At 41.5% G+C, this 13,268-nt stretch overlaps 1 protein-coding gene and 1 gene segment (V, D, J or C); one reads left to right on the top strand and one right to left on the bottom strand.

The window, feature by feature from the left end:
- The window catches only part of LOC141162508 (uncharacterized), a 64,182-nt gene extending 58,876 nt beyond the window's left edge, over positions 1 to 5,306 (top strand). Inside the window, exons 2-3 of the mRNA XM_073648684.1 lie at positions 2,860 to 3,693; positions 3,970 to 5,306. Of these exons, the coding sequence (XP_073504785.1) occupies positions 2,860 to 3,693; positions 3,970 to 4,788 (1,653 nt within the window). The 3' untranslated portion in view covers positions 4,789 to 5,306. The remainder of the gene's footprint in view (positions 1 to 2,859; positions 3,694 to 3,969) is intronic.
- Positions 5,307 to 5,926: 620 nt separating this feature from the next.
- Positions 5,927 to 13,268, bottom strand: part of LOC141161219 (Ig heavy chain V region 36-65-like) — a 12,796-nt gene continuing 5,454 nt past the window's right edge. Inside the window, 2 exon segments of the V gene segment in view lie at positions 5,927 to 6,737; positions 10,582 to 12,248. Coding sequence covers positions 12,082 to 12,248 — 167 coding nt within the window.

Below are 13,268 nucleotides of genomic sequence, written 5' to 3'. Positions count from 1 at the left end.
TTCTATAGGTCTTCGTTCAGACTAGACGAGGACTAAGGCGGGTCTGTTCACAAGGAACAGGCAGCCTGCTACATCGTAGGGATTCAGCTTAGTCTTACTGTAGGGACAGCTTTCCCCTATCTTTCCTTAGTACATGTTGCAGATCATAACAGTATTATAGTAGTTATATTCTTGTACATAGGGGGCAGTATTATAGTAGTTATATTCTTGTACATAGGGGGCAGTATTATAGTAGTTATATTCTTGTACATAGGGGGCAGTATTATAGTAGTTATATTCTTGTACATAGGAGCAGTATTATAGTAGTTATATTCTTGTACATAGGAGCAGTATTATAGTAGTTATATTCTTGCACATAGGGGGCAGTATTATAGTAGTTATATTCTTGTACATAGGGGGCAGTATTATAGTAATTATATCCATGTACATGGGAGCAGTATTATAGTAGTTATATTCTTGTACATGGGAGCAGTATTATAGTAGTTATATTCTTGTACATAGGAGCAGTATTATAGTAGTTATATTCTTGTACATAGGGGGTTGTATTATGGTAGTTATATTCTTGTACATAGGGGCAGTATTATAGTAGTTATATTCTTGTACATAGGGGGCAGTATTATAGTAATTATATTCATGTACATGGGAGCAGTATTATAGTAGTTATATTCTTGCACATAGGAGCAGTATTATAGTAGTTATATTCCTGTACATAGGAGCAGTATTATAGTAGTTATATTCTTGTACATAGGAGCAGTATTATAGTAGTTATATTCTTGCACATAGGAGCAGTATTATAGTATATTCCTGTACATAGGAGCAGTATTATAGTAGTTATATTCTTGTACATAGGAGCAGTATTATAGTAGTTATATTATTGTACATAGGGGGAGTATTATAGTAGTTATATTCTTGTACATAGGGGCCGTATTATAGTAGTTATATTCTTGTACATAGGGGGTTGTATTATAGTAGTTATATTCCTGTACATAGGAGCAGTATTATAGTAGTTATATTCTTGTACATAGGGGGCAGTATTATAGTAGTTATATTCTTGTACATAGGGGGCAGTATTATAGTAGTTATATTCTTGTACATAGGAGCAGTATTATAGTACTTATATTCCTGTACATAGGGGGCAGTATTATAGTAGTTATATTCTTGTACATAGGGGGCAGTATTATAGTAGTTATATTCTTGTACATAGGAACAGAAATATAGTAGTTATATTCTTGTAGATAGGAGCAGTACTATAGTAGTTATATTCTTGTACATAGGGGGCAGTATTATAGTAGTTATATTCTTGTACATAGGGGCAGTATTATAGTAGTTATATTCTTGTACATAGGAACAGAAATATAGTAGTTATATTCTTGTAGATAGGAGCAGTATTATAGTAGTTATATTCTTGTACATAGGGGGCAGTATTATAGTAGTTATATTCTTGTACATAGGGGCAGTATTATAGTAGTTATATTCTTGTACATAGGGGCAGTATTATAGTAGTTATATTCTTGTACATAGGGGGCAGTATTATAGTAGTTATATTCTTGTACATAGGGGCAGTATTATAGTAGTTATATTTTTGTACATAGGGGCAGTATTATAGTAGTTATATTCTTGTACATAGGAACAGAAATATAGTAGTTATATTCTTGTAGATAGGAGCAGTACTATAGTAGTTATATTCTTGTAGATAGGAGCAGTATTATAGTAGTTATATCCTTGTACATAGGAGCAGTATTATAGTAGTTATATTCTTGTACATAGGATGCTGTATTATAGTAGTTATATTCTTGTACATAGGGGGCAGTATTATAGTAGTTATATTCTTGTACATAGGAGCAGTATTATAGTAGTTATATTCTTGTAAATAGGGGGCAGTATTATAGTAGTTATATTCTTGTACATAGGAGCAGTATTATAGTAGTTATATTCTTGTACATAGGGGGCAGTATTATAGTAGTTATATTCTTGTACATAGGGAGCAGTATTATAGCAGTTATATTCTTGTAGATAGGAGCAGTATTGTAGTAGTTATATTCTTGTACATAGGAACAGTAATATAGTAGTTATATCCTTGTACATAGGAGCAGTATTATAGTAGTTATATTCTTGTACATAAGGGGCTGTATTATAGTAGTTATATTCTTGTACATAGGGGCAGTATTATAGTAGTTATATTCTTGTACATAGGGGCAGTATTATAGTAGTTATATTCTTGTAGATAGGAGCAGTATTGTAGTAGTTATATTCTTGTACATAGGAACAGTAATATAGTAGTTATATCCTTGTACATAGGAGCAGTATTATAGTAGTTATATTCTTGTACAGAGGGGGCAGTATTATAGCAGTTATATTCTTGTAGATAGGAGCAGTATTGTAGTAGTTATATTCTTGTACATAGGAACAGTAATATAGTAGTTATATCCTTGTACATAGGAGCAGTATTATAGTAGTTATATTCTTGTACATAGGGGGCTGTATTATAGTAGTTATATTCTTGTACATAGGGGCAGTATTATAGTAGTTATATTCTTGTACATAGGGGCAGTATTATAGTAGTTATATTCTTGTACATAGGAATAGTATTATAGTAGTTATATTCTTGTACATAGGGGGCTGTATTATAGTAGTTATATTCTTGTACATAGGGGCAGTATTATAGTAGTTATATTCTTGTACATAGGGGCAGTATTATAGTAGTTATATTCTTGTACATAGGAATAGTATTATAGTAGTTATATTCTTGTACATAGGGGGCAGTATTATATACTTATATTCTTATACATAGGAGGTATTATAGCAGCTATATTTATTGTTCCTGGAAAGAAATAAATGTGTGGCTATACTATCTTACAGGACACTTGCCACACAATGGATCTGAATGCTTACTTCCAGAGGGTGAGTTTGACAAATTCTGGACATCCTTCTCTCTCAGCATTACGAGAATTACACCGCCACCATGTACACTCTGTACCGACAGAAAATCTCAGCATACATAGTGGAGAAAAAATTATCTTGGACGTTTCATGGATATACAACAAAATTGTAGTTAGAGGACGAGGAGGTTTCTGTTATGAGAACAACGGTCTTTTCTTGTGGGTGCTCCAACAACTTGGCTACCAAACACAGGTGTTGTCATCAAGGGTAAGGAACAGAATAATTGGCATTTACGGTCCCCCGTTTGACCACATGATATTGGTAGTTAACCTTGAGGGAAGAAGATGGATTTGTGATGTCGGTTTTGGGGAAGCATTTGTTGAGCCGTTTCCACTGGAGGCCGGGTGGGAAGAGGAACAGGACAGTGGTGTGTATCGTTTACACGTAGAAGGAGATGAGTGGTACATGGAGAGGAAGGAAGAAAACGGCTGGAGATGTCTCTACAAGTTCACCCTGGAGGAGAGGACATTTGAGGATTTCCGGGAAATGTGTGAATATCATCAGACGTCCCCCAGTTCTATATTTGTTCAAAAGTCCTTATGTTCCCTACAACTCCCACGTGCAAGACTGACGTACATAGGACGCCAGCTTGTCAGCACCGAGTACACCAAGGGCGGTGGAAGTGTGAAGACCACTCGAAAACTTACTGACGAGGAGATCCCAGGTCTACTCAGAGATAAATTTGGGATTGACCTGAGTGGAAAACTGATTCCCAAAGATGAAGATATTGTAATACCAAAGACACATCAATCAGTAAGGTTCATTATTGCTGACCTATTGCTAAAAATGACAGTAGTTATCTTGTAATACATGCCATGCATGGTCTTCTTCTGGCCATATTCCCGGTCATGAGTAACCAATCTTATAAAACAATGGTACTTCACATAGATTAAGAGATTGACACCTAATCCATAATAGTGAAAACATTTTTAGAGTTTGGGGTTCAGCATTTTCTCTTTTTATCTTCGACACTAGGGTTAATTTAGGAACAATGAACTAGTTGACTAATCGATTACAATTTCTTTCTAGGACTCATCTTCTAAGCTGGACCTGAACACCTATCTCCAGAGAATCGGAATTGCAGATTACATGGCACTTTCCCAGACGCCATCACTTTCTAATTTACGGACTATTCACCGCCACCATGTGCTCGCTGTCCCCTTTGAAAGCCTCAGTATCCATAGCGGGGAGAAAATCGTTCTGGACGTTGGCTGGATTTATGAGAAGATTGTCCTGAGAAAGCGTGGAGGCTTCTGTTTCGAGAACAATGGTCTTTTCTTGTGGGTCTTGCAACAACTGGGCTACCAGCCACGAGTGTTATCAAGCAGCGTGAAGAACCCAGTGACCGGTGTTTATGAACCTCCACTCTCACATATGATGATGACGGTGGAGCTTGAGGGAAGGAGATGGTTGTGTGATGTTGGTTCTGGGGATGGAATCATGGAACCATTCCCCCTGGAGGCCGGGTGGGAAGAGGAGCAGGACTGTGGTGTCTATCGGTTACAAGTAGATGAAGATGAGTGGCACATGCAGAGGAAGGAGGAAGAAGTCTGGAAGAGTCTTTACAAGTTCACACTCAAAGAGAGGACATTTGAAGATTTCCGAGAGCTATGTGAACTTTACCAAACTTCGCCTAGTTCATTCTTTGTTCGAAAATGCTTTTGTTCCCTACGGCTTCCAGGTGGACAACTGACATACATGGGTCACCGACTAATCAGTACAGAGTACACGAAAGGGGGTGGAAGTGTGAAGACCACACGAGAACTCACTGAGGAGGAGATTCCAGCTCTACTCAGAGACAAATTTGGGACTGTCCTCAGTGGAAAACTAACACCAAAAGATGAATAGCCACTGATCAAAATTGATCTATGTATGCGACCCAATATAATTATAGCTCACATATTAGCTTTAGTTGATTGATGGGAGGGGGGGGGTTAATCAAAAGTTGTTACCCCGGGATCACAGACATCAAAAGCTTGTTTATTAAGGGATGCAAAGCTCGTCCAACTTCATAGACCGAAGTCAATAAGCATTTGTACATCTCCAGATCATTTAGGCTGTGCTGAGACTTTCTGCTGGTAGAGGGGAGAAAGAGCTGCTTCATTCAATGTATAACCAGAAAAAATGCAGAAAGTCAAGGAAAGCCTTATGATTTTTGTACAAAAATAAAATTAAAAAAAATTGAAGTAATTATTACGCTAAAATCCACTTACTTGTATCTCATCGATCAAATGACGATAAAAAAAAACTCAGACTGTTTGGGGGGGTTTTGTTTTTATGGTGTTGATTGTGTTGTAAAATTGACCGGGCGGTATGACTACGGGTCAATGCAATAATGGCGCTACTATGACAAAAATAAATTTGGAAATTGTAAGAAAAAAATGTTTTGTGTCACTATTTCTGAGATCAGTAACTTTTTTATTTTTCCCTCAATCAGTGTGAGGGCTTTTTTTTTTTTTTTAATGTCGGCTACAAAAAAATTTATTGATTTAACAAACTAATCCAACAGCAATCAATTCAATGTGAACAGATCATTTGAGGATTTCCAAGAGCTGTGTGAACATTACCAGACGATCATTCTTTGTCCAAAAATGCTTTTGTTCCCTACGGCTCCCACGTGGACAACTGACGTACATGGGTCGCCGACTAATAAGCACCGAGTACACGAAAGGGGGTGGAAGTGTGAAGACCACACGAGAACTCACTGAGGAGGAGATTCCAGCTCTACTCAGAGACAAATTTGGGACTGTCCTTAGTGGAAAACTAACACCAAAAGATGAATAGCCACTGATCAAAATGGATCTATTGTTATTCCTTTGCGTACGTTTGTATGTGACGCAATATCTTTATAGCTCACCTTTTAGCTTTAGTTGATTGGGGTTGGGGTTTTTAATCAAAACTTGCTACCCCAGGATCACAAACATAAAAGCCTGTTTGTCAAGGGGTGCAGCGCTCGCCCACCTTCATAGACCGAAATCAATAAGCATTTGTTTATCTTCACCTCATTTAAAACCAAACTATTATTTAATGGCTTTTGGCTCAGTGTCGAGCCATGACAACTTGATGGATGAATGCTATGTAGAAAGATGGATCTTGTGCAGCCTAGATAGGTCCACCAGGGTCTTCTCTGCCGTTATCTTGATTGTATCAAGCCATCGGGTTGTTGGTGTTCTTCGCCGTGTTCCTTCTATTCTTCTGACCATGATGTTCTTCTCCAGTGATTGCTCTCTTCATTAGTGATGAGCGTAAGTGCTCGTTACTCAAGTTTGTCTAGGGTGCTCGGGCATGCACCGAATATCATGGGTGCTTGAGTGAGATGTTCGAGTTCCCGCAGCTGCATGTTTCTCGGCTGTTAGACACGGGGATTGCACGTGTTTGTCAGGCAATCCTCGTATGTTTTGTGGCTAACAGCCGAGAAACATGCGGGCAAGGGTATTCAAACATGTCACTTGAGCACCCCAGGCAAACTCGAGTAACGAGCACTTGCGTTTATCACTACTCTTCATATGATGAGTCCAAAATAGGCAAGTCGTAGCTTGGTAATCCTTGCTTCCAGTGACATGTCTGGTTTGGTTTGCTCTTCTTGCCATCCATGGCATTAACATTCTTCTCCAGCACCACATTTCAAAGGAGTCGAATCTTCTTCTGTCTTGTTTCCTTATCATCCAGGTTTCGCATCCATATGTCACTACAGAAAAGACCAAACTATGAGCGGTGTCCTTGTTGCCAGTGAAATGGTCCTCGATTTGAAGACCTTGTCCAGTGTCCTCATTGTTGATTTGCCCATAGTTATTCTCCTATTAATAATAATAATAATAGTTTATTTTTATAGCGCCAACATATTCCGCAGCACTTTACAAATTTTAGGGGGCACATATACAGACAATACAGAATAAGCATATCTCATATCGAAAGGAGTGAGGGCCTTGCTCGCAAGCTTACAGTGTATGAGGAAATGGGGAAGACACAAAAGGTAAAAAGTACAAATATTGTATAATGCAGCCTTGATATACTATATAGGATAAATAATAATACATGTACTGGTCGCAGCCAGTATGTGTGCAGTCCTGACAGAGGCTTTTATGTGCATGGTTGGTATGAACCTGAAGTTGAAGAAGATTTTAATATGGGGGAAAACTGGGACGGACAGAGTGTGTTTAGGCGATACGCCAGTCTAAAGAAATGTGTTTTTAGGGTCAGCTTGAAACTGTGGGTATTGGGAATTAATCGAACTGTCCTGGGTAGTGCATTCCAAAGAATTGGCGCAGCACACAAGAAATCTTGGAGACGGGAATGGGAAGTTCGGATTATAGAGGATTTTAGTTTTAAGTAATTTGCAGATCGGGGGGCACATGTAGGGTGGTGGACTGAGACAAGAGAGGAGATGTAGGGGGGTACTGAAGCATGGAGCGCTTTGTGGGTAAGCGTGATAAGTTTAGATTGAACTCTATATTGGATGGGTAACCAGTGCAATGACTGGCACAGGGAAGAGGCATCATTGTAGCGGTTGGCGAGGAATATGATCCTGGCTGCTGCGTTAAGGACGGATTGGAGAGGGGAGAGTTTAGTAAGAGGGAGCCCGATAAGTAGAGAGTTGCAATAGTCAAGATAAGAATGAATAAGAGCTACAGTAAGAGTTTTTGACGAGTCAAAGGTGAGAAAAGTCCTGATTCTTGAGATGTTTTTGAGGTGTAGATGACATGAACGAGCGAGTGATTTGATGTGAGGAGTGAAAGAAAGATCTGAATCAAAAATGACCCCAAGACAGCGGGCTTGTTGCTGGGGAGTAATGGTTGAGCCACAAACGGAGATGGCAATATCGGGCACAGGTAGGTTAGTGGAGGGAGGAAAGACGAGTAGTTCAGTTTTTGACAGATTCAGTTTTAGGCAGAGGGAGGACATAGTGTTAGACACAGCAGAAAGACAATCACTGGTCTTTTGTAGTAATGCCGGGGTGATGTCCGGAGCAGAGGTGTATAATTGGGTGTCATCAGCATAGAGATGGTACTGAAAACCAAATCTACTGATTGTTTGTCCAATGGGAGCGGTGTATAAGGAGAAAAGAAGGGGGCCTAGGACTGATCCTTGAGGAACCCCGACAGTAAGGGGAAGGAGAGAGGAGGAGGAGCCGGCAAAAGACACAGAGAAGGAGCGGTCAGAGAGATAGGAGGAGAACCAGGAGAGAACAGTGTCCTTGAGGCCAATAGTGCGGAGCATAGTGAGGAGGAGCTGGTGGTCCACAGTGTCGAATGCTGCAGAGAGATCCAGGAGAATCAGCAGGGAGCAGTGACCAGTAGATTTAGCTGTTAGTAGATCATTAGAGACTTTAGAGAGGGCAGTTTCAGTAGAATGTAAAGAGCGGAAACCAGATTGTAAAGGGAAGATTGGAAACAGGTCTGTAGTTGGCCGTGCAGTTCTGGTCGAGGGATGGTTTTTTAAGTAATGGATGTATGCTGGCGTGTTTAAAAGAAGAGGGAAAGATACCAGATGAGAGGGAGAGGTTGAAAATTTTAGTTAGGTGAGTGGTGACAGCTGGAGAAAGGGACTGAAGGAGATGTGAGGGAATAGGGTCACTGGTGCAGGTGGTAGGGAGAGAAGATGCAAGGAGCCTGATCACTTCATCTTCCGTGACTGGTTCGAAGTCAGAAAGTGAGCAAGATACAATGTGGCGGGGGAGAGCATGCATAACATTTGGGGATTGGGAGAAAATTTCCTGTCAGATATGGTCAATTTTTTCTTTGAAATAATTGGCCAGATCGTCAGCGCTGAGGTCGGTGGTTGGGGCCTGTGGTGTTTGATTGAGGAGAGAATAAAATGTGTCAAAGAGTCGTTTAGGATTATTGGAAAGTGAGATTATGAGGTTGTTAAAGTAGGTTTGTTTGGAGAGGTGAAGGGCAGAGTTATATGTTTTCAGCATAAATTTATAATGGAGGAAATCTTCGGGCAGATTTGATTTTCTCCACAGCCGTTCAGCGCACCTGGAGCACCGCTGGAGAAGACGTGTTTGAGGCGTGTGCCAGGGTGGTCACCGTCTATGCCGAATTGTTCTTTGTGTAGGAGGTGCGGCTTCATCCAGGGCGCATTGCATTATTTCGTTATAATGCTTCAATGCAGAGTCGGGACATGAGAGGGAGGAGATTGGGGCCAATGATGATTGCAACCTTTTAATACATTTCTGGGTGTTAATGGCGCGTAAATTTCTATAAGTGTGGAAAGTGGGGGGGTCTTGAGTAGAGTCACAGTTCTTGACAGAGAATGAAAGAAGATTATGGTCAGAGAGTGGAAGGGGAGAGTTAGTAAAGTCATGTACTGAGCAAAGCCGGGAGAAGATCAGGTCCAATGTGTTCCCGTCTTCATGTGTAGGAGAATTAGCAAGCAGTGAAAGGCTGAAGGAGGAGGTTAGTGATAAAAGATGAGCGGCAGATGGGGAAAGAGAATCACCAATTGGGATGTTAAAATCTCCCATGATTATCGTGGGGATGTCAAAGGATAGAAAATTTGGAAGCCAGGCAGCAAAGTGATCCAGGAATTGACGGGGGGGACCTGGGGGGCGATAGACAACCGCCACTCGCAGGGAGAAGGGCCGGTAGAGTCTGACTGTGTGGGCCTCAAAAGACGGGAAGATAAGGGAAGGTACTGGGGGGATAACCTGAAAAGTACATTTTGTTGAAAGAACAGACCAACACCTCCCCCTGATCTGTTGTCAGGTCTCGGGGTATGAGAGAAATGTAGGCCACCATAGGAGAGAGCTGCAGCGGCGGTGGTGTCCGACTGCTGGATCCAGGTTTCAGTGAGAGCCAGAAGGTTGAGGGAATTAGAGAGGAAAAAGTCATGGATGTAAGAGAGTTTATTACAAGCTGAGCACGCATTCCAAAGGGCGCAGTTGAATGAGACAGAAGATATGCAGGGAATATTAATGAGATTAGCAGGGTTTCTGAATGTAACAGGGAAAGAGTTAGTGTTATTATTACTGGAGGGTCCTGGATTAGGAGAAATATCACCTGCGACTAAGGTACAGATACAGAGAGTGAGTAGATGATTGAGTGATTTGTGAGAGCGTTTCCGGTGTTGTATGGTGGGAATGAATGGATCTGCGTGGTATAACATTGTGAAGAGAGCATGACAACTGTACATAGGAGAAGAGAGGAGAGAGGGGTTAATATGGATGAAGTGTGCCGAATTTGTGGGTGAACGGTGAATGTGGATGATTGTAGCAACCAGAAAATAAATGGCACAGATACAAATGGTGAATACTGTTTGCAAAACAGATGAACTGGAAGCAAGTTTGTTTAATTGTCTTGCATGTCTTACCTGTCTACTGCCATGTCCAACTGCCATGTCTAACTGCTGACACTTTGATAAACTATGGCACTTCGATAAAGTATGCATAAATGCTATATGCATAAATGCCCCAGGATAAATGCTGCCCCTTAACTATGTCTCAATATATAGGGACGTATCTGCTTAGATCTACACAGATTTAACTCGTTAGCAATCAACTAGCCTGAGACAGCAGGAGACAATAAAACTGCAGAAAAAAAACAGACTGGCAACTCAACATGGATCATAAACTTTTAAAGCAAGTGTGATGACCTTAAAGTATCATGGATTAAACAATGTAGATGAGTGAGATGTATATACCAGTGATTAGCTGCAGAGCATTGCAAGTAACAGGGAGATAATGTAGATTTCAACAGAAAAATCACGAAGCAGAGGAGTGAGATGTATATACCTGAAAGAAGAGAAGAGAGATGAATATTAGAATTGCCATATCTAACTGCCAATGCACTTTGATAAACTATGGCACTTCGATAAAGTATGCATAAATGCCCTTCCGGTGTCGTCGCTGCATCTTGAGTGATCATCGATTCCAATAGGTTGAAGCCCTTTACAACTTCCAGTTTGCCGCCGTTCATCTCAAATGTGTCCCGGTCGTACCTTGCAGTAGTCCATATCTTGGTCTTCTGTTAAAATATTTTAGATGAATGCATATGTATTGAATGTGGAAATATTGATAAAATGCATACAATAAACAAAACATATAAAAGTAAGAATCGGCCATCAGCCATTTATCTGGTTATTTGTTTGGGACAAGAGAGACAGATCCTTCCCTTACACACTGGCACATCCCATGGTTTTATGAAGACGTTGTCCACTTTATAAGGCAGAACCAGCTAGAGCCGTCTTGGACTGGTCCTCCGGACAAGAGGAGAATCCTCCGGTAGGCCCCTGCAAAGTAGTGCTGATGAGCAGTGCTGTTGGACTTAATTCACTATTTGCAGAAACCGGTATAATCTAATCATTCAGTAAAAAAAGCTAGCCAAATTACATAGAAGCGTCATGCCATTTTTGCATGATGAACAGTGGGTCCCAAGAATCAACGTTACTGGTGGGCCTTTTGTCAACCCAGGCCGACACTGAACTAGAGAGAGTCAAGTCTTAGTTGTGAAACCCCTAAGGCAATTGATAAACTTATTGGCGTAAAGGACGTGGTGGAATCTCTCTAATTGTAGAAAGTGGCTGGACCGATGTTTGGGATTGTAGGTTATGTGACAGGTGAAGAGACTGGATGGGCCCAGCTGTTCAACAGGGTGTGCCTGTTGGGTCACTAATGCACGTCTGGAAACTGTGTAAACCTTGTACTGCTCCGTGTGTTCTTTCACTTTTGGGAGCTGTTCTGCAGTACCCAGGAGCGGACACTACACACTGAATGCAAACGCGAAGTGCAGCTCCGTTCCCTGCGTTTACATCCCGTCACTGCCGTTGGATCCTTTCATGGCTGATCAGTGGGGGGTTTTGGGTGTCCAACCCCCACCGATCTGATATTAATGACTGATCCTAAAGACAGGTCAATCGATATATTTCGACTGGAAAATCCCTTTGTAGAGTTCGTGCCGGTGTCCCCGCCTGGCTCTCCTCCTTCCACCATGCGGTAAGCCAGGCACCGTGGGCATGACAATTTACCTATTGAAAAGCAACCTTGAGCTCAGGGGCAATTAATATTGGTCAGACGCAAGCACATTAACAAATTTAATTACAATCCGATATATACATATGGGAGGCGACATACTATGACGTTCAGTATAATTTTGGCAATCCTCCTCGTGTCCATGCCGACTGAGAAAAAGTCTATGAAGATATCTATGGGACATGGATCCTGTACGTTATTAGCTTCAAGGTATTTTCGGTCTTGCCATGAACTTTCCTGTACTCCATCCATTGCTTGTATACCATACCGTGCAAGACCAGCAGGGCGGCGATGAAAACTCCCAAAGGACCGCAAGGGATCAGTAAGTCGTACGCAGTGGCTGGAGAAAAAAAACAAAAAACTATTGATGGCTCCAATACCCAAAGCAACCAATCAGAATGCTGGAGCCCATAGATTAGGGGTTGGTATGCTCCGATTATGGGGCTCTTTTTTCTGATCAGCACTGTATATATGAGGGCTCTCTAGCAGGCACTGCTTATTGGGTACTAACTTTCACATTAATGGGGCACTGGATGGCACGGTGTTTGATAGGCCCTTTTTTTATTGGGCATTTTCTGGTTAGCAGAGTTCATCTGGCGCTCACTTGCAAGCATTGCTTATGGGGCACTGTTGTATGGGCACTTCCTGGATGGCAGATTTAATGGGGCATTCTGGCTGGCACTGTGTATTGGGTACTTTCTTACACTTTTAATTCGCCATTTTATCGTTGGCGGGCACGTTTTATTGGGCACTTACACGTGCAGTGTTTTATAGACACTTTCTAGATGGCAGAACTAATGCGGCACTCTTCTAGGCACTGAATATTGGGCACTTTCTGTCTGGCACTGGTCATTGGGAATCCATACAAGCTGTGTTTTCTGGGCACTGTCTGGCAGAGATAATGGGGACTCTGCCAGGGACTGAGTGTTGGGCACGCTATCTGACATAGTCAATGGGGCTCTCTCTGACAGGCATAGTGTTATATGGGAACTTTCTGGTTGGCACTGTATATGGGGGTACTTTCTGTCTGGCAGAGAGAATGGGGATCTCTCTGGCAGGCACTGGTTGTTGGGCACTTAAGAATGGTGTTATATGGGAACTTTCTGCTTGGCACTGTTCATAGGGCACTCCCTGGCAGACTCTGTATTGGGCCCTCTACACTTTCTCGGACACTTTCTGTCCGGCGCAGTCTCTGGCAATGTGAACACTCTATTGGACACCATGAACCTGATAGACTTTTTTCACCCCCCATCGCTCTGGTACTGATATTGGGCACCCTGTGGCATGCACTTGAAAATTTGCCAACGTATATTAAGAGCACAAAGCTGAAGAAGATGTAAACCGCGGCGGCGCTTTGTAA

The sequence above is a fragment of the Phyllobates terribilis genome, unplaced genomic scaffold (genome assembly GCF_046119375.1).
Source record: "Phyllobates terribilis strain yellow unplaced genomic scaffold, ASM4611937v1 Scaffold_9__5_contigs__length_417890890, whole genome shotgun sequence".
NCBI lineage: Eukaryota > Metazoa > Chordata > Amphibia > Anura > Dendrobatidae > Phyllobates > Phyllobates terribilis.
Note: the sequence above shows the minus strand (reverse complement) of the source record. Positions and strands in the feature narration are given on the sequence as shown.